The following is a 23,317-nucleotide window of genomic DNA, read 5'->3' as shown; positions in this document are numbered from 1 at the left end:
GTGCTGTGTATTTCCCATGACAGATCCTTCAATAACACACTTCGCTGAAGGCCAGGGCAGGCTGGCTCTGGTTTTTCTTTTCCTACCGCTAGCACAGCCAAGAACTTGATTGCTCAACTCGGCTGGCGCTGTAGACACCCTGCCCTACTGACCTTCACTGCCAGCTCGGTCTTCTTGCACAGCCCCAGCTCCTGTGTGTTAATACTGTGACAGTCAGGGCCTGTCCCTCCCCCAGCCTTTACTTTCCATCTGTTTAAAAGCATTCTCCTTTACTTCCTCCATCCCCCAACATCCACACACCCAGATTGCCGATTCTCAGAGTTTTTCTCTTTTGATGCCCACCTAGACAGGTTAGTAGAAAGGGAATTTCTCAAAGCAGGACTGTGCTGGAGAAACGAGGAGGCAGTGGCTGGCTGAGGGGCAGGAGGCGGTCCTTCCCCTCCCCCACAAAACTACTAGATCAAAAAGTAAAGGACCTCTAACCCCGGATCTGTGAGGCTGTGTGACTGGCATCCCTGTGGCAAGATGCAAACCCAGACCCATTTCAGAACAGATCTTGGTTCCCAAGTTCACACAGAGAAAGGGAAAAATAAAACACCAACAAAAAGCCTTCCCTTCCCTTCCTTTTGTAGATGAAAGGTCCCTACGCCAGTGAGTTCACCTCGTCCCTGCGAGTGGATCTGAGTCGTACTGCTGTGTTCAGCCTCCGATCGCCCATCTCGCCTGCGTTTCCGCACGCATGGTCTCAAGCACCAGGCCAGAGCCTCTGGGTGCCCCGCCGCCTTAGGTCAGAAAAATACCGTCAGCCAAGCTCTTCCTAATCTCTGAAAGTCCGGCATGGTAGATAACTCATGTTGAGCTCTCTTGCTTGTGAGTTTAGAGTAGGACCCAGGAGATAAGCACATGAACCAAGTCTGAATTGTGGTAGATCAGATTCCACCCCTCTCCTAGGCCAGCTAAGCCTCAAAGCTGGTAACAGGCTTCTCCCCGCTGCATCGCTATCCGGCAAGAGCTGCATCCGCTGGGCAGGGGCGCTGCGGAAGCCCGAGCGCTCGTCCCTTTGGGAACAGCATCGAACACAATCCGCCAAGTCCTGCAGTCCCGCAACTGACGCATCTCTTTGCCACATCATCCTCTTCGTTATTGCTTTTTGATTTTCCACAGCCAAGCTTTTCCCAAACCCTAGAAACGTCGTTCCTGATCGCCCACGCTCTCCACAGCCTAACGCCAGTAGGTAGTGTTTTTCAGGAAATACCTTGTTTGTGTCAATAAAGTGTCTCTAAACGCACTTGCTCTGGTTGGGCTGTGTGTATCTGCTGTCTGTACTATGGCTTCTACCTCCCTCCCCAGCCCGCGCCAACTCCGTTAACTCCCCATCGGTGGTATCTTCCCGCAGAGCAAAAAATGCATTTAGCAGTCTAGAACTAAACGGTATAAATGTGTGATGCAGCCCTCCTTCCCTCTCCAAATCAAAGGAATGCAAGAGTTGCCAGTCTTCCCTCCCGCCGGACACCCAGTAAGTTTCCCATCACGTGGTGAGGGTGTAACTCCAAGACAGACAGGCCTAATGAGGGGAGGGGCCAGACTCCTCAACCAGTCTAGGCTAACAAGGAAGGCAAAGCAGTCTCCCGATGTCCACCTTCCTGGAAGGGCCAAGGCACAGAAGGGAAAAGTTGAGTAAGATGTTGTCCCTGGGAGTCACAGCATGTGTTAATAGGCTCCTACGGTAATGGTACTGCTGGGCGCTCCTGGGGTGCGGGGGGGCAGTCGGTTGAACATCCTGCTCTTGGTTTTGGCTCAAGTCGTGATCTCAGGGTCATGAGACTGAACCCCACTTTGATTCTCTCCCTCTCCTTCTGCCTCTCCCACTAATAAATCTTTCAAAGTACGGTTAATAAGGAAAAAAAGTTTTCTTAGTATAGTACTTGCCACTCTATGAAGAAACACACAGACACTGGGGTGCCTGGGTGGCTCAGTGGGTTAAAGCCTCTGCCTTTGGCTCAGGTCATGGTCCCAGGGTCCTGGGATCGAGCCCCTCATCGGGCTCTCTGCTCAGCGGGGAGCTTGCTTCCTCTTCTCCCTCTCTGCCTGCCTCTCTGCCTACTTGTGATTTCTTAAATAAAATCTTTAAAAAAAATGAATTAAATAAAGTAATTAAATAAAATCTTAAAAAAAAAGACACAGACATATTTTATATTATCTCTAAAAAACTGAGGCTCAGAATAATGGATGGGGACCAAGGTCACACAGCTGGAAAGTAGTGTTGCTGCAATCCATACTCTGGTCTGATTTGAAGACTTCTTATCCATCTGACTTACCAGGCTGCCTGCCTTCCCAGGAAAGGGCATCCTAGACGTTGAGCATGTGTATGAGCGCACACAGACACACACACACATACACCCCTACATGCATGCACGCCCTCATCACATCTGAGAGGACCAAAACCTTTTGGGGGTGATGAGCATTAGTGAATCGAGCAATAAACACACACACCATTTATTATTTGTAGTTCAATACTTTTTTCTTTTAATTCATACTGTACTTCCATGGCTCTAGCTACTTTACATGAAGATCTGGCTGGGAAGCCGTGTATGGTTCTAGGTAATAGCAGGTAAGTTTTCAGACCTTGCGCACAGCGCCAGGCAAAGTACAGTTCTAGATCCAAATACAGAGGCCAGACAACTCAACTGCAGTCGACCGGTGTTCTTTCCCATATATGGCCCCATGCAGGTGCTGGGGGCTGCTCCCTCTGCCTCACCCACTCCACCCATTGTCAGGATTATCCAGGGGCCCCTGGGGCCTCTGACTCATCTCTCCCCACTTTGGGAGTCTAGGTTGAGTGGGGGTCGGGGGAAAAGCACCATGGGTTTGGGAAGATGACCTGGTCCATGCAGAGAGTGGTCTGGCCTTAGAGTGCAGGACAGGGAAATGTGGGGAGCCACACTACTGTTGGCAAAAATGGTTGCTTTCGTTATGCAATCTCAGCACGTGAAACCCGAGCCCAGGGCCAACTCCCCAGACAGAGCCAGCTGTCTCGCCTGGAGCGGAGGCCGCCATCTTGTTTCTGCAGCGTCTCACTGTGTTGTGAGAAGCAAGGAAGCCACGGGGCACAGATGACAGTATTCTTTACTCTTTCACATGCTGGGTACATCGTCTGGCATCAGCTCCTCTTGGCAGGCAAGGTGCTTCCCGCCAGTGGCCAAGGTTCCAGTCCAGGCTCCCAGGCCTGCTGAGGACCTCAAGTCACAACAGAGAACAATGCCCAAGACCCCTGAGCTGTCGCACCCAACACCGAGCCAGGGAGCTGGCTGGGCCCGTCCACAGCCATGGCTGGAGCAGGAGTGAGGTAACAAGGCTGGGCAGAGAGGTGGGAAGGGGTGCTCTCTACACCTTGTGCAAATTCCTGCTCCATATCAGGGAAGCAGGGGGTGTTAAGAGACGACCTTCCAGAAAAACGCTCGACTCGGACCCAAAAATGCATCTTCTGGAAGAAAACATAGAGTTGGAGGGAGGGGGGCCAGCCTGCTGGAGATTGGGGGATGAGGGTCAAGGATGTTAAGTGGTGGATGGGATGATTGTCCCACAGCCTAGAGACAAGGGGTCGGGGGAGGAGAGAGTCAGGAAGACAGGTTCTCAAGTTTCCTACTGGAGTGGGCAGGTGAGGTCCAGGGGGTGTGGGGAGGGAGATCACAGCCCTGCCACCTGGGGGCCCTAGGGAGGAAGGGGCCTCGCTCTAGCTGTTCTGCAGAGCTAAAGCAGCAGCACAGCATGGCACAGAGAACAGCCTTCTGAGACCACAGTCCAGAAAGATTCTTCTCCCTGGTCCTTTCTCCAAGACTTCACCCTAGAGATGCTGCCCAGAAATGATTTTAGACATGGTCCACGCTTGTGTCAGGACAGGGACAGGGAGAGAAGCCATTTCTAGCAAAGCATTCTTCTTGAGGTTTCTTGATCCCTCTCCCCCTTCCTGTAATCCCAGGTTCTTAGGGTCAGTGCTCTATGACAACCCCAGGATTTTAGGCAAAGCTTCACAATTAATCAAAACCCCAACAAGGTTTGAACTGAGTCAAAAGAGAAGTACTAGGACCAGGAATGACTTCTCTCCAGTGTTTCTTCTAGTGAGGAGGAGGAAGGATGGACAGATGAAAGGCTTCACAGCCTAGAGACAAAAGATGAGCTTATATTAATCCAAGATGGTGCCCTTCTTGCCATTATCCTCCTCCTCCTAGCTTAGAGAAAGTCCCTTCCCAAACTAAGACTAGGCCGACAAAGGAAGACACACCCTCCTAGATTAATAATGGGAAATACAACACACCTGATCTCCTTCTCCCTGCCTCACTAGGCCTCCTTAGTCCTGTTGGCTCATAAAGAAGAAAGTTTAACTATCCTGGATTTCCCAGGAACCCTGACACTGCCCTACTACTCTACACACCAGGAAGCTCTAGCCCAGAAGGCTTGTTCTCTCCAAGTTTAAGAAAGCCCTACCTTGCCAGTCTCCAACACAGCCTAATAAAGACAATGCCCACACTAGAACCTATCTTAGAGATGGTCCAGCTCAACCCCCCTCCCGTTACAAAGGAAGATACAGCAACTCAGGTAAGGGAAGTGACTTGTCCAAGAGCAGAGCCAGGACTTGGGCCCAGGTCTCCTAACTTAGCCCAGTGCTCTAATAAAGAGCTGCTGATCCTGCTGCCCTTGTCCCAGGGAGGTGAAGGGGAGAAGCGAGGCGTTGCAGATGTGAGTGGGTTTTCCAAGGCCATAATTCCTTCAAGGGAGCTGGGATGGAAGGACAGACCCTGTAGCTCACTGCCACCTGGTCAGAGATGCTGCAGCATCTTTTGAATGCAAGCTCTCAAACGTGACCCCAGGAATCCTCGCGGAAAGATTCCCACATGACCAGGGTCCTTACGTGAACAAAAACAAAGCACAGGCTGGAAGGAATTACACAAAGGATGTGGTTCTCATGCTCCCGGGAACAGCTACAAGCCAAGCTGCTGGGCTCGAGCTGCCATGTTACTGATCAGTTTCACTCCCAGACTTAATCTGCAAAGGTGCGCTTCCTTGGACAGGTTACTGAGTGTGGGGAGAAGGTTTTGTTCAGGAGTGAATAAAGGTGTTGGGTCTTCTGCTTTGAAAGTTAAACACAGTATTAGAACAGAGTGCCCACAAGAGATCCATGATTCTTAGGAATGAGGTAGGCCGAGGGACCTTCCCCATGTGTACACAGTGTGTCCCGGGTTCAAACCCCCAGGGTTCCTCGGATATACTAAGCATCTCCCTTCCTGTCACTTCCTCCTCCCTGGGATGGCCAAAGAGGTAAAGCAAAAGCGAACAGCTCTGTGCAGCCAAGCCCCCTGACATCACTTTACTCCCAGCAGAGAAACCACTGGAAGTCACCCCAAAGGTCCCACCACGGGACCATCAACAACTGGATGATTTAAATAAGTATTAAATTATGAATGGAATAAAGGAGAGAATTTATCACTTTTGCTTTCAAAAGTTTCTGAGAATAATGTTGGCCACTGGATCCTGCGGCAGGAAAATTTCTAGCAGTCTGCACTGTTCCTCCTCCTTTGGCCCGGGGCCCACAAGCCCCGACCATCACTGGAGTGTCTCCCGATCCAAGTCCTGGACAAGGATGAGGAGTGACCCCCCGTGACCTGTGGGCACATGCACCTTGCACAGGCATGATTCCAGCCCTGGAATCTCCTCTCCTAGAGAAGGGATATCCATTCTAGCTGATTCTCAGCCCACTCCCCTGAGGCAAGTATCCTTTGTCTTCCCATCCTGCCCTTAGGCAGGATATTTCTTAGACTGAGAAGTCAAAAGCTGTCTTTGATTGTCAAAGGGGGATGCTCAGGCCATTCCAACAGAAGAACATGACTTGCTTTTCTTTGCGGCTAGATCAGCGATAAAATCCTCCTTTCCTTTGACCTCCTATGTCAAGAGACCCCCAGGAGAACAAGCAATCTGGAAGAGTCTTCCCGGCCAAACTAGTATGATCCTTTCCCAACCAAGGAACCGAGGGGCTGGCAGGATTCCTCTGATCATTACACAGACAAATAGCAGTTAAATGAATGAAAAATGCTAATCGTGCCCAGAAGGCCCCTGCAAGGTCAGATAAATGCCCGTGTCCGAGGGAGCCAACTCCCAACAGGCCCTGAGTGACTCACTCTCCTAACCAAAGGTCTTCTTTCTCCTCCTGAGTAGTCTCGTACCTCTCTGGGGCCAGAGGCTAGAGAAGGCTTTGCCTCCTCTGCCACAGCTCCCACTCTCAAGTCTGAGGAACGGGATTTGGAATAGCCTCCTCGTGGCGCAGAGGCTCACTCTGGCCTTTTCCTGCACAAATGCAATGCACCTTTGCCAAATGCATTCTTTCCAAAAGCCTAGGTCTCCTACCCTGTGCGGAGTGTCTTCGTTGTCTCCCTTAATCAAAGTCAATCCTTCCCTTATAAGGAAAGGATGCTGGCAGCCAAGTGAGCGCTTGGAGATCGGTGCTCACTACTCCTACGGCGTTCTCTGTGAACCTATGATCTGATTGTACAGTGCTAGGGCACTCCCTCCCTCCAACCCCGGACGCCCCTAGGACACCCTGACTCGTCCCGGAAATCAAACTATCAGCTCAAAGTGAAGAAATTAGAGCCACAGGCCTGACTGGCTCATAACCACTCGGAAAGGGGTTTAACGAGATCCAAAATGCTCCATCCTGGCTAATAAACGATGTGCTCTTAGGGCACAGAGAAAAAATAGGGCTTTAGGCACTAAAAAGTGACACTTCACCCAGATCCAGCCTGGGAGAAGACCAGAGAGAAGGGGGAAGGGGGCGGGAAATAAGAAATTCCCAGCCCTTACTGGGTCCACACCCTACAGGGGTCAGGGGAAGGTGCAGGGGTGAGGGAGGAGGACACCATCCTGCACACGTGTCCTCGGGAGCCTGCAGCTCAAGGCCCAGTCCCACAGGGGCAGCCTTCCCAGCTTTCCAGCCCTCCGCCTCGCTGGGGGCGCATGGTCCATAGACAGCGGGGTGGGAGGGAGGGGGCTCAGGTGGCAGAGTTTGGACGGGTTCTTGCCCTTGATGCTTCCAGTTCACAAGAGAACACCTGGGGAAGCGTGGGGTAGGGAAGAAAAGATTCTCTTTTATTTTGGAAACAAATCAAGAGGGGATTCGGGAATGAAGCACCTTAAGCCCCTTGAGACTTCGAGACCCCAGGGTCTTCACAGGCATGACTTTGGCTCAACAACATTTCCCTTCTCAGAGCCTGGAACGGCCAGGAGGGGAAGGGCAGGGACAGGGGTTGGGGGAGGATCAGGGGAGGTCGGTGCTGAGAGGTGGTCCCTGCCCTCCTCGGCCCCTCCGCCGACCAGCACAGGAGGCGGGCCCGCTCCTTCTCCCTGGTACATAGGCATTATCTCTTTTTAAAATCTGTATATAATATATATATATTTATATTCTGTATATATATATATTTATATATATCTATTTATACGGTCTATGTACACGTATTGCACGGGCCTCTCGCAGCCCCCCCTGCTCCTGCCTTGTCAGTGATAGCGGTTCCTCTTCTCTTCACTTTCTGACGTGTAGTCTCGGGACCTGATGCCATTCTGGAGATTGATGAGCGAGTCCTTCATCTGGAAGACAGGGAAGCCCGCCCAGCCCCGGGTTGGTGCCCTCAGTGGGCTTCTCCACCACGCCCACCAAGGGCGGGTCCCCTAGCGCAACATCGAGTTCCAGGAAGCTGGGCCCCTAAGACAAGGGGGATTCTCCTAGGATGCTGCCTCCAGCAGAAAGGGGACAGCCGATCTAGCACTGGGAACCCTTGGGGTGAGGTTTCCTGTGTCTTAATGATTTGTGGCCCCTGTGTTGCTCGATTAAGAATTCTTTCTCTCTCTCTCTCTCTGTCTCTCTCAGGGCGCCTGGGTGGCTCACTTGTTAAGCGTCTGCCTTCGGCTCAGGTCATGATCCCAAGGTCCTGGGATCAAGCCCCACATCCGGCTCCCTGCTCAGCGGGAAGCCTGCTCCCTTACCCTCTGCTGCTCCCCCCGTTTGTGTTCTCTGTCTCTCTCTCTGTTAAATAAATGAATAAAATTTTTAGGGAAGAAAAAAAAGAATTCTCTCTCTCTCTCTCTCTCTCAGGGTGCCCGGGTGGCTATGTGGGTTAAGAGTCTGCCTTCAGCTCAGGTCATGATCCCAGGGTCCTGCAATCGAGTCCCACATAGGGGTCCTTGCTCAGTGGGAAGTCTGCTTCTCCCTCTACACTTCCCCCCTGCTTGTGATCTCTCTCTCTCACTCAATAAAATCTTGGGAAAAAAAAATTCTCTCTTTCAAAAAAGAAAAAATTTCTCAAAGCATTCCACTGCTATAAGGAGCCACACGAGGCTGTCTTCTACTCATTCCAGGTGGTTTCCCCATCAATCCTGAAGACCATATACTCCCATCTTGTGCATTTTGCCACCTTATTTTCCCAGCCCGGGGCTCTTGTCTTCTTGCCTATTCCAATCTCACCCATCGTAAGGCCCAGAACAAGTCCAAACGTTCTCTAGCTCACCATCCACTTCCTTTTTCCTGGCTGCTCATAAACCACTTGTTGGGACTCCACACTAGGGTCATCTGTAATCATTTTGTTTCATGTGTGGTGGATAGCAACAGACACTTTGGGTGCCAAGCGAGACCCGACAACTGAGCAGGCTTCTAGCTGTACCCACATCATGAATTAACCTTAACTGAATGTCTTAACCTCCATGAAGGAAGAGGCACACTAACACTGTCAGGTCATGGCCAGGAGTCTAAATGGGGCAGAGTCCCAGCAGCAGAATCCTAATGGGTCTGTCATACACAACACATTTACATACCACCTTGACCTAAGCTGCCCTGGGACAACATGGCTAACATTTCATGGGCACATGGCTATGGATTTTGAAATCCTCTCTCCCTCTGCCTAATCTAGTTTTCTTCTTTCTCTCTGGTTCTTCTATATACCCTTTGCTCTGTAGGGATGCTCCAAAGGGGTCTGTTATTAATCTTCCTGAAGTTACTTTTAAAGGGAATGAAACGGGCACCTGGGGGGTGTCCGTCTGTTAAGCGTCAGCCTTCGGCTCAGGGCACGATCTCAGGGTCCTGGGATCAAGTCCTACAGCAGGGATCGAGCCCCCGCTGAGCAGGAAGCCTGCTTCTCCCTCTCCTGCTCCCCCTCCTTGAGCTCACTCTATTGCTCTAATAAATAAATAAGAATCTTTAAAAAAGTAAAATAAAATAAATAAAGGGAATGAAACAAAACACCTATCCTAACGCTCATAGAGTTGAGTCCTCCACCCTATACATCTGACCGCCCCATGCTCCAATGTAAGGGACCCCATCCTGACACCGGATTCTGGAGGTCGTTCAGTCCAACTGCCTCCTACTTCATTCATAAGTTTCTTATCTGACACCACCTGGTCAACCCTTGGGCACTTCCGGTGATAGAATCTCGAGCCTTCAAAATAGCCCATTCCATTCCTGACTAGCTTGTCAGTGGTCTGTTTTTATTTGATTACTTGAAGCTCCCTTTCCCTGTAACTTCTAGCCCCTGGGGCCCCACGAGCATTCAATCTATCCTTCTACCTGTTGGACCTCAAGGTCTGAAGCCTATCCTGTTTTCCTCACCCCATCCTTCCTTCTCCTAAGTGTATCTTTAATTTGATCAACTTTTCTTGGTATCACAGAGCTCCTAAGCACCCTGCAATGCCATTTACCCCTTTTGTTAAAAAAACAAAAAAAATCCATGGCTCCAAAGCTAAATATGATATTCTAGAACACATTAAATTGGATCCTGATAGCCACATTAAAATGCTCTCTCCTCGATCTACAGCTAAGACCACACTATGAAGGGGAGTAAGATTTAATATTAATGAGGGCCTCCCCCGTGCCCTCAAATCCTGACAGCAATTCCACGAAGTCACAATTGTAATTCCCATTTTATAAAGGAAGAAACTGTGAAGTCACTAATATTAAATCCCTTGCTCCAGGTCACAAAACCAGTCCGTGGCAAGGCTGGGATTCCATCTCAAGTCTGGCCGACCACCAAACATAAAGAACTCCTTAGGAACAGAAATTTTAATGGACAAATTTTTCATCTCCTATCTTCTTAATTCTCTTGGAGGGCAAAGTTAGCCTCTTGCTGTCTTAGCAACTACAAAGGAGTTCTAAATGTTAACTTCTTCTGGGGGAAGGAAGAGAAGCTCCCTCCTTTGATGAAACTAAACTTGTTGATTTTGCACCGGAAGGATTTTCTTAAAGAGATGAACGAATGCAGTTATTGGAAGGAACACAGGCACCTACACTAGAAGATGTCACAAAGAGATGACGCAGTACTAACACCATCTTCCCAGACTACCTGTGCTCCTGACAGAGAGTGACGTGTTGGGGGTTGTGTGATGGTGTGTGTGTGTGTTGAGGGCGGGGGGGCGGGGGGGGGCATACAGCAAAAGGAACTAGAAACATATGCCCTCTCGGAAGACAAATCTCTGTGAAAGGAGGTTCTCCCCTTTAAATGCCTGTCAGATGGCCACGAGTGACCAAGGGGGGAAAAAAATAAAGGAGTTCTTCAGTCTAACCTACTGCTTTCTTGCTGCAAATTTCATTGTTATCGCTTGGGGAGAACACCTGTGTTTCCAACAACCCATTCCAGGATGACTTTAAAATCAGAACAATGGATGGCCCAGGGGAAGAATGAACAGGAGGGTGAGGTCCAGTGGGTGGGGGTGAGGATGGGGACAGGACGGGGAGATCTCCCAGAGCACAGGGAAGCAGCTCATCTTCGGAAGATGAGGGCAAGGAGACAAAGTGGGGACATCTCACCTGGTCAAGAAGCATTACCGAGGATTTGATGATCTCTCTCCATTTTTGGAGCTCTGTATCGTGGTACTTTTGTTGGGACTCCAAGAGCTGGGCCCATTCTGTCTGAGACTGGGGTAACCTGTGGGGCAGAAGAAGGGGTACCCCGGCAGCTGGAGTTATGCTCAGTGGACTGTCCTGTGCTCCCAGACCCCTAAAGGACAGAGAGTCACATCAGACTGCTTTGTCCTCTGCTCAATGCCCCCGGCTCCCCTGTGCCCCAGGTCAGAAGCAGACTAAAGCTACACGGACAGTTTTCAGAGCCCACTTATGGGCTCATCCCAAAGGGTTACCCACTGGATAAGGGAAGTGGAGCCGTCCCACGGAGACCGGATGGCAGGAGCGGGGGCACGGTACCAGGTGGGATGGAGGTGGTGGCCCAGGGAAGAGGCAAGGATTACCTTTCTTGGAGCCTCAGACCCTGCCAGGCGGTGAGGGTCTGGGTGGTGTATTCCAACATCCAGAGTTTGTAGAAGAGCATTATGTTAAGGACAACCAGCAGCACCAGACTGGGAAGGAGACAAAGGGGACAAAGGCGACAGGCATGAGAGGTCATCTGAGAATGCATGCAACCTTGAAAAGCCTGGGATCACCCCCCACCCCTCCAGAGGCAGCTGCTGTCCTTGACCATAGGTCACCTGAAGCATGGCAGTAAGGGAGGGAGGAGGAAGGATGCAGCGAGGGGGAGAGGGAGAGAGAGCAGCGCTCTCATCTGGAGGGGCCGGGACATAGCAGGAGCGCCATGGAGAGGCACGTGGGCGAAGGCATTGGGAAAGAGACACACATAGGAGCCCCCTAGACCCAGGGTGCCTGGGGGAAGAGGTAAGATGGAGAGGAAAAGAGATGAAGGGTAAACGAAGCAATCAGAGAGCCAGTACCTGAAACAGATCCTAATGGGAGCAAGGAGGAAAAATGGGGAGGAGGCAGAGGTTAGAACAGGCCAGTGCTGAGATGGGGAGGGCTGCACTGTAACCAAGCCAGGGAGCAAGTGAGTCTGGGGGGAAGAAACACTGAAAGTGAGGACACGAGGACGAGGAGACCCAGCAAGCAAGGAGCAAGAGACAGCAGCTGCAAACAGATCTTAGTAGGTCAAGGGTGACACGCAGAGGCATGTCCTCCTACCCAGCGAACCGGACACACGACAGAAGGGCGAGGCTGTGGACTATCGGCCTGATCTCCCCAACAGGGGTTAGCACGATGTCCTACAGCACGTCTCGTCCTCATGCCTGGCTGGACCCGTGGGGGTCACGAGGTTGCCCGAGCTGGGCTAGCATTGCTTAGAGCCAGGAGATGGTAAGGACGACCCTGGGGGCACAGAGGGCCACCAAGAGATGGGGGAGCCTCAGGGGCTGCCAAAAGGTCATTTTAGGTTCGTGGCAGAGAGATGATTTGCAGAGCAAGGGGATCTAGAGACACATAGAACTGGGTACAGTGCTGGTGCAATGTTTCAGGGTTCTGAAATTCTGATGAAGTTCCCTAGCTTCTCTGAACACCCTTAACTACCCCGCTGGGGCTGCACTGTGCGTGGGCTGAAAGCGTGGACGGAAAGCTCCCTGCACACAGGAGCCCCCCGTGACGGCCAGTTTTATCATGAAAGGGGTATGAGGACATTTAGGGACACACACAAGAAAAGGGAGACAGAATGATGGAAAAGGACCAACAAAGAACATCTTATGCTGTGCCTTCGACCTTTCGGGGGTGTGTGTGTGTGTGTGTGTGTGAGAGAGAGAGAGAGAGAAGAGAGGGAGACTGCGCTCTTCTCTGTGCCTCCAGCACTACAGAAGCAGATACTCCTGGAGCTGACAGCTTCCAGTCCCTGACCCCATCCAGGGCTCTGTGCCTTCTCCAGAACAATCTCTAAATTTCACGCTGACTTGCAATGACGCTGCCTCTAACTGTACCCACATGCGCCAGAGGACCTGAACGCCCGCCTCTTTGGCGTGGGCTGCGTATATCCTACCTCCTGCATTTAGGTCTGTGTGTACAATTCTGCCTGTGCTCCGTGGAGGTCCACGGACACCCCTGTAAGCGCCCCCCCATGGTGCCCACGCCTTGTCTGTGGCCCCGATTTCTTCTCATACCCGGCGCTGTCCTCGGATGGTCTCATTCTCACCCGGGGCTCTCATGCTATCGCTAACTAAATCAGCATCCATGAGCCATATGCCTCTCCGCCTCGCCCAGGTCTATATCAGCAAGTGCTGTCCCCTCCCCCTGGATTCCCTACTGCAACGTGGGACACAGCTGGAGCCCAGAGCATCTTCTCGGACAGCTCTGCACCCCGACCCGGATTTCTGTGAATGACACAACCATCTCCAGGCGCCCACCGCAGTCCTCCCCCTTCTTCGGCTACCCAACCAGATGGCTAACGGGTCCTCCGTCCCCTCCTTGAGGGACAGTCATGCTCCCCTATGCCGCTGCCCCTTACTTGGACCAGCCTGCCTGCCTCCAGCCCTTTCTTCTCTAGGCCTCCTGCTACAGGCAGGCAGAGGGACTTAAAACAACACCACCACCTGATCTTAGCCAAAAGGCCCTGAAGTGATAAAACAGCAACGCAGAAAGCCAATCCTGTCACATTCCAGAGCTTCCTGACAGGTTTGTCTGTGCCTCTGCTTCTGCCTCTCTGAAAACGAGTTATGGGAGCCTGACCGAGTCGGGAGAGGGTGTCATAGAAGACACACCCAGAGACAGGCCAGTCCCCAGTGCAGAGCAGGCAGGACCCCCATCTGGGCATCTCCCATGTCACACCTGCCTGTGCCCCCCCCCAAGCTCACAGCACACCCCCATCTCCAGGGAAGGCGGTGGGGTGGGGGTGGTCCGGCAGCGGGCCGAACCAAGCAGAACAGCAATCTGCACTCAGCCGCCCGTCCCAGGAACTCCCGGCTCCCAGCGGTTCAGGGACGACCCCAGCGCCCTGGGCTCCTCCGTGGACAGTGGGCCCTCCCACACTACCTGTGCATTTCTTCCCACTTCGTCTCTCCCTGCCCAGGGTCCTCCTGGGAACATTACTGCGTCTACTGTTCTATAACGTGATGGCAACCTTGTAAATTATTTACAATAATATAAGCATATATTTCGGGACAGTCGTCATCGATTTTGTCTGGCTTTCCTGCCAAAGTGTGGGCCCAGGCGTGCCCCGATCCTGGCCCCCGGACCAGAGCAGTCTCAGGACCTCCCTCACACGTGAATGAACGGGCTTCTCAGACGCTGTGCGGCGTCTCCGTGTTAGCATTTCTCCAACAGTGTAGTAATTCTGAATTTCCTGTCTGTCTTACCCACTTGAAACTGAGTTGCCAAGGGCATGGTTGCTGTATACAGTGTTCTGTTCCCCCTCCTGAGGGCCTAGCTTACTGCAGATGCTAAATCGAACAGAGAAAAAGAAACAAAGCAGCAAGGAGTGATGGACAGAGCTAGTGATCTGAAGAGAGGAGGCTAGAGGACAAAGGCCAGGGCCACGGGAAGGGGTGCGCACACGCCCAAGGAGCCAGCGGGCAGGGAGGGAAGGTGCTGGGGCAGGGGCGGGGAGGAGAGCTGAGATCCCTTACACACAGCTGATAACCAGCAGCAGCTTGGACACACTCTGCAGATGGAAACTGTTAGGGGTGTCCTCGGGGATATGCCGTGTCTGCGTGGAACCTGTGGGGAGAGTAAAGAGGCCATCACCACGGCGGCTCACGAGCCCTCTGGCTGCTGTGACAGGGGTCACGCACAAGCTTCGGGGAATGACGGAGAGTTGTCCATGATGTTTTCCCAACAATGAGAGGAGAGATACACCCAGCCCTCCAAAAGGGCAAGGGAAGCCCCCCAAGGGCAAGGTCATGGGCTGGATCAGGCGAAGTGGACATTCAAGTCACCGAACAAACAAGAGACTCAACAGCCTTATGCAGCGAGGACATGCGGAGCGGGGACAAAGTAGCCGTGGCACAGACAACCGCACCGGGCTGGGACCAGCGCCGGCTTTCCGCTCAGGCTGTGCCTGTAGCTGGTGCCGGGACGCTGACCAAGTCTCAGCTCCCCTGGGAGACCCAGTGCATTCACATGTGTCACATCCGCTACGTAAGGGAGGGGGACACAGAAGGCGGGCACCGTCCTCCTTTCCTGCTCCCATCCTGAGGCACACCCCGGGGTGTGCAAAGCACGGCCTGAAAGACTCTGGACTGGTGGTCTCTATGGCCACATGTCGCCAGGACTGAGTGAAGACATGAGGTTGTGCGTAGCTGGATGCAAAGAGGGAAACAGGTCAAGGCGGGGGGTGGGGCAGGTGCGGGGGCTGCCTCAGGCTCCCTGACATCTGTGTCAGGAGGGCACCTCTGGCCTGAGCTGCAGCTTTTCCCCGGTGCATTTGCCAAAAACCTGGAAGCTGCTCGTTTGAGTCCATCGAGGCAGGCATGGGAGTTCAGGGAACTTCTGTTCAGCAGACCCCACGTGTGGGTTCAGCAGGGACCGAGGAACATAAAGGGCGAAGGGGAACAGGTAGCGGATCCAGAGGTGAATGATGAGTCAGTGGCAAATTACATACGATCTGTACCCATGGACGCAAAAGGAGCGCGTGTGTGTAGGCCCCGGCACTCGGCACAGGCAAGCTGCTCGGGGCCCCAAGCCCCACCCCCACCTCCAGCAGGTGCGCACCTGCTACGTGTTTGATCCTGTGGCCCACGTCTTCATCGGTGGGTGTGGTGACGGGGCTCATCACCTCTTCCAGGTGAGGCACCCGCAGGTGGGCATGGGGACGCTTCCTCCTCCGAACGGCCGGGGCCTTGCTGGTCTTCTCTTTGGGAGACTGTCTGTGCATCTCAGCCAGGTACGTGCTCTCCGTCTTGGCCAGCTCGCTCTCTGTCCGAGAGAGAAGGCCACCTGCCTCCACCTGCAGCTCGACCCACTGGCCTCCAGAGACAACGCTGCCTCTGCCCAAGCAAGCCCGCTCTCCGAGAACCCTTTTCCCACACTGCATGCGGGGACGCTGAGTGGCAGGGCAGGGGTCCCTCGGGGGCAGCGACAAGCCTCAGGAAGTTCCACTGGGACGTACCCCCAGCCAGACACCCCGCTCTGGGTTCTGCTCAACACTGTGCAGAAACGTAGGTTCCCGACATCTGCGCCCCCGTGCGGACAGCTGGGGGCACGTCCAGGTCCTCAGGGACGCATTCCCAGGCTCACCCTTCCTCTCCGTACCGAATTACCCCCAGTGTGATGAGAGGTGGTGGTCACATGCCGGGGGTGGGGAGGGCTGGCCACAGACCCCTCTGAAGTTACCCGCACAGCCTCTCGGAAACGCACGTGTGCCCACGTGTGGCCCCCACTTCCGTGCTTCCCATGCCCGACCGGTGGCAGCTGCGCGGCGGAGCCCGTGTCGGCCCTGCTGCGCCAGTGCCAACGGCTACAGCCCTGCTCACCGAGGTGGCGGAAGTAGTCCTCCAGCCCACTCCAGAAGTTCTTCTCGATGAACGTCTTCACCAAGCCCCAGGGCTGTTTGCGGTAGCGCAGCTCTGTGGAGACCCTGAGGAACAAGCCAGGAGCGAGATCAGCTGTTTCCCGGGATCCCTGCTCTACCAGACAGGCCCTTCGCACCACACCACGGTGTCATCTCAGCTCCCTGACCACTTCCGGAGGTCCGTGGAATGGGCAGATGGACCCTCCCTTTACAGGTGAGAAAATGGGAGTTCTAGAATAGTCCTGTAGACCAAAGGCTAACATAGAAGGGCTCCTGACAGTGGGCCCACAGGTCTTTCATGAGGCCACACCGCCTCCTTCAGATGGGGCCAGGAAGCCGGCCGGCCGCGGGGGTCTTTGTCTTCTTCTGTAGACACCTGCTAGTCCAGATTAGGCTCTGGGGTTCCGTCACTCCCACCACTAGGGGACTCATCTGCCACCGGCCCTGGCTCCCGCCTCTCCACTCCCCAAGAGCAGGCCACCTCTTGCATTTTTCCAAGTATTCTCTCTCCCAGTCACGGGTCTCTCTGCTGCCCATGCTGTCTGCACACCAGCCCCTTCCCCTCCTCTCCTCCATGGCCGTGTCACCACAGCTCCCAGTTAATGCTCCCATTTTTTAAGGCTGCCTGGCCCCCTTCCCTGCTGTCCTCGGGGACACTGCGGCCTAATGCGAGCCAACCGATGCTTGCAAGTCACCCCACCATCCCCTTCTGCCCTGCCACCCAGCAAGTGTCACGGGGTTACAGGGGAGGGGCGCCTTTCTGGGGGGGGGCGGTGCATCAGTAACAAGCTGCCTCTGGGTGGCCTGGACAGAAAGGACATGTCATCAAGAGATACTTCAAAAAAGCTGGAAGAGAGAAGCCTAGACATGGTGTGGGGCAGGATGGTGGGGGCAGGAGGGAGGAGAGATGATGGAGGCGCACAGGCACCCAACAAAAAAGTATTTTCAAAGAAGAGGATGAGAATGATGCGGCCCTTTCTGAGATGTGGGGCTCGGAACGTCTCGAATCCTGAGAGGGCTCCCTGGGGCCCTTCACCAAAGCCCCGTCTTACGGCGACAGCACAAGCGAGGTCACGTGTGCACGCGGGGCACCTCCCGGAACCCACGGGGCACTCCGGCCACCCACCTGAGCCGACTCTTGTTCCGAGCCACGCGGGTGAGCGTGTAGCGGTTGATGGTGTAGAAGTAGTCGTGGTAGGGCACGTCGTGCGTGAGGACCTCGGCGTCGATCACGTAACATTCGCTCTCCTGGCTCGCCTTGTACATGGTCTGTTGGGACGGGGGACGAAACAGGAGACGTGGTGGGAAGAGCGCCGCCCTCCCTTCTCTCCCTGCACCCACCCCCGACTTCTGGGCGGAGACGGGGCCCCCCAAACCTGTGGAAATGGCAGCCCAGCATGTATCCCCGCCTTGGGGCGCAACGACACAGGCACCCAGATTCCTCTTCACAACGTCTACCCTCAATCCTTCAGACGGGGCAGAGGCTCTTCCTGCCGCTCCTCTACGCCCCCGCCCGCGGCTCACCTGCGTCTCCCTGACAGTGGCAGTTTTCGGAGCCAGAGGGTTGGTGAGGGTGATGGTGTACAGGATCACTCGGCTCTGGTTTCCGTTCTCTTCCTTCTTCCACGGATGGAAGATGATATCTGAGGGTGGAGAAGAGCCCCGGAATGAGGGCGGGAGGGAGGCAGGCCCGCACCATCTCTGAATTTCCCCTCCCAGCGAACCCTTGACTGTACTGGCGGCCGGCTGGCCCCCAATGGGAAGCCAATGGGAGCCCGAGGGCCCCGGGAGGAGGGTGGGAGGAGGGGGAGTCAAAACAGAAAGAGGCCCATTGTAGCGCTGCCGAAACTCTACACAGGGCTCCAGAGTGCTGATTGTTCCTGGGGCCGGGACAGGCCGTCCGGGGGCCACCTGCGGGGGTGCTGGCAACACTGGAGTCACTGTGATGAGGGCCTGGGATCTTTGGGAACAAGTCCTCTCCTCTAAGGCATGGCCTCTGAGTGCCCTCCGTCTGCCCTCCCCTCCTGGCAGAGGGCGACGCTGATGCCCGGATGTTCTTTCATGGCCAGAGCCGCAGCCCCTGCGGTGGGGCAGAACAGGGGCAGGGGGATGAGATGGGAGCAAAGCAGGAAGGTGCAATGTCCTGGATGTGAATCCTGGCTCACGTCCGACTGGGCGACATGGCTCCTGGGCAAAGTGAGGACAGCTGGAGCTCGGGGTTCCTCACCAGTAACCCCAGGGATCACAATGCTCGCACACACGGCAGGCCCAAGGGTTACGCGAGATGGTGTCACGTGCTTGGCGCGCCTGGGGTGGGGGGATGCCTGGCAATAAGGGCTCGAGGCAGTTCTCTGCGAGACCGTGAACCCTGGGCAGTCTTGCTCGCTGGTGGGCCTTTGGGGCCTTGCGCACGGTGGGATGGGGGAAGGAGGAACACACAGGGCTCTGGGACGGGAAGGGGGGCCCCCCGTGCCCTCAGGGAGCCTGGGGAAGGAGGAAACTTGGGAAGGAGAGGATGACGCGTGTCCCGAGATGAACTGACCGGAGAAGCGCCGCTGTTCCATGAAGTCCCGCTGGAAGGGCGAGTCCGTGAACAGCAGGTCGTAGAGCTTGTCCACGCTGAAGTTGAAGACCTCGTTCACATACTGCCGGCCACTCAGGTCCTCGTAGAAGGCCTGGACCTCCCCTGCACAGAAGAGGATGAGAAGGAGGGAATGAGGGCTGAGGGGCGGCGGCCCCAGGGACAACGGCCAGGGTACTTCGGGGTCATGGGCCCCTAAGGAAGGGCAGCCCTCATGGGTAGCAGCTCATGACCTCGCATCTGTCCATCTCCTCCTTCGCCAGCACGCACACAGCTCACTTGAACCAGTAGCCTTCCTTGACAAAGACTACGGGAATGTTCCGCTTGTTTTTCCATTTTCAAGCCTTGCTAAGGAAGCTGATCTCAGATGAAGATTTAAATGAAGGAGGATTTCCTGAACCTAAAAGCTATCAGTTATCCAGAGTCTGTAAGTTAAGCATGACGGAGGACACACGGCCCTGCAACTATGGCACAGGGGCATTAAAGGGACATGGGTTCATCTGGAAAGTCCAGCTGGGCTGGACTGCAGGGCGACCGTAACTACACGGAGCTGGCTCCTCTTCCATAAGGCGGCCGGCCGCCCCCAGGATTTCAATGCCTGTCACTTTTCTCAGGTTTCTATCTGCTCCAGGAGAATGTGCCTGGGAGTAGAGGTGTGTTGCTAAAGTCCCGGCACCCCAAGCCCTCGGCACCCCAGAGTCCCTAATCACTGCACCTACAGAGGCTGCCGTGCGGTCTCAAGCAAGAAGCTGACATTCCTGGTGCCGCTGCGGCTCAGAATCATACAGAGCCGGTGCCTGTGACCGGACAGGATAAGCACAGTCGGGAGGGAATGGTCACGTCTGAGTTGATGTGCGTGTTGTGCAGTACCCAACCTGTGCAATCACTGGCACTGGCCTGGCATCCTGGATGGGACTGGGGGAGCTGGCCGACGGTGAGGACATCACTCCAGGGGACCATCGGAGAGACCGTCCACAGGTGTTTAAATGAGCACTGTCTACGTACACGCGCTAGTCCTAGCCTTCCCCCAAGTCCATGGATCAACCCATTTCATCAGTACTGACAATCAGGCCCCTGGGCCCCGGAATGCCAGAGGCAATGCACACCAGAACCAGGTCCTAGAACCTGACCCACTGCAGGCAGGAGTGACGTTAAGAAGTACTATCTAGAAATACTAGAGAGAAGGGCAGGTTCCAGAGTCTGAGTGACCCGGCAACACCTTTTCTCACAGCCTGGTCTAAAAAGCCAATGCTGGCGTCACCACAGCAAGCTTCTAGTAAGATCGCGTTGTTCCAGGAAGCGGCTGACTGGCACCTTCCCGTGGCACATAAACACCGCCTTGCCTTGCATCTCTATAAGAACAGAGGTGCCGGGCAAGTCTGGTCAACAGGGGAGACTTTAGTGGCAAGACCAAACTGCAGGACAACACATGACCCATTCAGTACGGACAGACAAATACGGAATGAGAAGGATCCTGCAGCGGCTATCCAGAAAATGTCCGTATGCTAATGACACATGAACCCACCCTTCTACCAGAAACCCAGAGACCAACGGACTCCAGCCTCCACACAGGGACATCCTGTTGGCCTTCAAACGGAGAGAGAAAGGGCTGCTCCGCACACCCACTTTCGAACGCCCACCTTCATCGTGGGTGTCGGAAGAGTCACTCAGCTCAGTGGGGATGTCCTCATTGTCATTGAAGTCCAGCGAAGGGGAGGTCACAGGCGCGATGATCTCAATCTTCTCCCCGATGATGTTGTCAATGGCAAGCTCCTTCTCCAGAGACCCCTCGCCCTCCAGCACCTCCTCCTCCAGGGGCAGGCCATCGAACTGGGGTGGAGACAGAGGAGTCACCCAAATAGGGCGAACTACTCCGGGTTTCCTCTCCAAAGGGAGATTAGGGACCTGGCCCAGGGAGCTCTCACGTTCACAACACAGCCCCTCAGGGGCTGGGTTGGAGTCCCGCTCTAGGGGTTTTCCCCAGCTCTGCCATGGAAGGCAGGAGAACCGAGTAGAAGGTTCTGACCTTGTACTACCATCACACAGTGCCCCAGCCCTAGCATCCAGCAGAGTCAGCTCCCAGAGCCACATCTCCCCCCTACTACAACAGGTCAGCCTGCCTCTCACGAGCGCTCGTCTGCTAAGAGGCTCCAAATCTTCCTAAGTGCTTTTTAATTTATTCTCCCCTTAGCCCTAGAAGAGAAGAGAGACAAACCTTTTTATTTTTAGGACAACCTTAGAGATGGAAAATGGAGATTAGGCACAGATGAACGACGTTTTCATTCTAAGGTCTGACCCCTGAGCCAACGGAGTATGCGGCTCCCCTCTCTGGGAATCCTTTCCAAGAATCCCCGCCCATTCTTCAACCCGCCAGTGCACACCCAACACTTCCTCTGTCAAGCTCCCATCCCTTCTGGAGCCAAGTCTCAGAGAACAAAGGCCTTTCTTAACATATTTTTATCTCTTTCGCAAAGTCTAGCACAGTGGAAAAATAAATCGGGAGCGTATACACTAGGAACTCAAAAACTAATTGTCGAATGACTGAACAGATAAAAGATTGCAGCCCTAGATTCACATGCAATTTTGACCTTGTATCAAGGCAGTTAAAAAAAAAAAAAAAAAAGACCTGGGATAGTTCTCCATAGAGGGGCCGACTTGGAGCTGTCACACCATGAACTTGGAATGGTTTCCGTGTGCTCAGAAGCCAAACAAAACCTTGTATCCAGGGCGCGGGACTACAGCATCGGAACAAGAGAGCCCATTGGCTCCTGGAGGCCTCGTGAATCACCTACCACAGGGTAAGCAACCTCCCTTGTGTCCGTGCCCCAGGCCGGGGTGCTGGGGAGTGCACTGGGCTGGGAAACAACGACTACGACGGGAGGAGGGGCAGAAGAGAGGTCCTATTGCCCATACCGAGACAGGGGCCTCGCTGCTCCCTGTGGACGTCAGCGTGCTGTTGGTGATGGACTTCTTGGGGAGCTGCGGACTGGCATCCGGCTTGGTCTCGATGCTGCTTTTGGATGAGCTGTCGTTCACTTCATTCTCTTCCACGGGGATCTCCTCACAGTAGCTGAGAGAAGACAGCACGAATCCCTGTCACCTCGGCAGTCAAGACTGCTGACTATTCTAAGAACCTCACATCTGTCTACCCGTCCCCAACTATGGGCTGTCTTGCTTCTTTGCTTTAGCCAGGATCTTCCTCTAAACACCTCCCCGCTGCTACACAACATTCCCGAAACCTCCTCCCCACCTCGCACTCCCCTCCCCATGTATGATTTCTGGCTCCAAAGTCACCTATTTTCTGCATACTCTCCTTAGATTTAACCCAACCTATGACCGTTACGTGTCTTAAACGATCTTTCTTCCATGGCATCCCATCCCATCCCAACCTCACCACTGGCAGAAACACCTGGGACATTCTGAGAATACATTTTACTTCCCACACAGTGATGGGGACTGGACCCTCCACAAGTGTCCTTTGGTGAGAACACCCAGATTCTGGATCCTAACTAGTGAGCTTCTTTGCCCTGGACATCGGAAGGTGAACCCTCCCTGGGAGAAGGGTGGGTGCCTGTCTCGGGACACTTCAGCCTCTCCCAAGGGAGAAATCAGCCCTGTCATCAGCTTCTGACTCACACTTTGCCTATCACCCCACTGGATGCAAGACAGCTCTGAGTAACATACGACACGTCTGCTCAAGACAGGCAGACGTTCACCGAGATTGAGTGGTATCGCCACTGAGGGTCACTACTCCACGCACTTTTCCTGCTTTCCACGGCTCTGTGCTTCGCATGCCACCACCGAGCCTCCATCTACCTCCCCACCTCGAGCAAGGCTAGTACGGCTTCGAGGCCCCATCCTTCTCAACACATCAAGCATGGGATACAGTGATGCTCCCTTCCCTTGGCTCCGAGCACGCGAGCTCTCCTAGTGCTCCTCCTACCTGGCTAGATGTTCCTTCAGGATTTCTTTTGCTGCTGCTTCCTCCTGCTGAGTGCTCCCAGGCCCAGTCCTCGAACTTCCTATGTTCATCCAACCATTTGTGGTTGCAGCTAATCTCCTTAGCTAGCCACTCCTAATTCCCAGGTTTAGGAACCTCGCCCACGCTTCCCTGGTAAACGCCACACTCACATCCACAAATGTCTATGTGACATCTCCATTTGGCCGGCTGTCATCTCAAACCCAACCTGCCTGATCTTCCCCCAAAGTCTGGTTTGTAGCGCTGTCCATCTCGGTTTGGAAGAGCCCTAGGCTTCCAGCTGATAAATCCAAGGAAACCTTAAAGCCATCTTTGGTTCCTTTCCAATCTGTCAGCAGATCCTTCAAAACAGACCTGATTCCACTTTCAAAATATATTCAGCAACGAACCAGTGCCTGCCATTTCTACTGCTGCCCTCCCAGCCCAAACAACCTTCACCTCTCCTCTCAATTATTCAAC

The 23,317-nt window shown here is 54.1% G+C and overlaps 1 protein-coding gene across 12 annotated transcripts in view; it reads right to left on the bottom strand.

The window, feature by feature from the left end:
* Positions 1-2,502: 2,502 nt before the first annotated feature.
* The window catches only part of GRAMD1B (GRAM domain containing 1B), a 242,103-nt gene continuing 221,288 nt past the window's right edge, over positions 2,503-23,317 (bottom strand). For 9 of the 12 annotated variants that reach the window (XM_032868780.1, XM_032868783.1, XM_032868785.1 and 6 more), the window contains 12 exons: positions 21,793-21,949; positions 20,520-20,709; positions 18,841-18,984; positions 17,823-17,941; positions 17,425-17,567; positions 16,261-16,364; positions 15,500-15,703; positions 14,416-14,506; positions 11,752-11,763; positions 11,275-11,382; positions 10,838-10,955; positions 7,116-7,632 (listed from right to left, as the gene is read on the bottom strand). In XM_032868780.1, coding sequence (XP_032724671.1) covers positions 7,543-7,632; positions 10,838-10,955; positions 11,275-11,382; positions 11,752-11,763; positions 14,416-14,506; positions 15,500-15,703; positions 16,261-16,364; positions 17,425-17,567; positions 17,823-17,941; positions 18,841-18,984; positions 20,520-20,709; positions 21,793-21,949 — 1,480 coding nt within the window. In that variant the 3' untranslated portion in view covers positions 7,116-7,542. Of the gene's footprint in view, positions 4,160-7,115; positions 7,633-10,837; positions 10,956-11,274; positions 11,383-11,751; positions 11,764-14,415; positions 14,507-15,499; positions 15,704-16,260; positions 16,365-17,424; positions 17,568-17,822; positions 17,942-18,840; positions 18,985-20,519; positions 20,710-21,792; positions 21,950-23,317 lie in introns of those variants that run through there. The other 3 variants (XM_032868775.1, XM_032868777.1, XM_032868774.1) reach the window with 2 other exon arrangements.

The sequence above is a fragment of the Lontra canadensis genome, unplaced genomic scaffold (genome assembly GCF_010015895.1).
Source record: "Lontra canadensis isolate GAN:19392208 unplaced genomic scaffold, GSC_riverotter_1.0 scaffold36, whole genome shotgun sequence".
In the NCBI taxonomy this organism is placed as follows: Eukaryota; Metazoa; Chordata; class Mammalia; order Carnivora; family Mustelidae; genus Lontra; species Lontra canadensis.
Note: the sequence above shows the minus strand (reverse complement) of the source record. Positions and strands in the feature narration are given on the sequence as shown.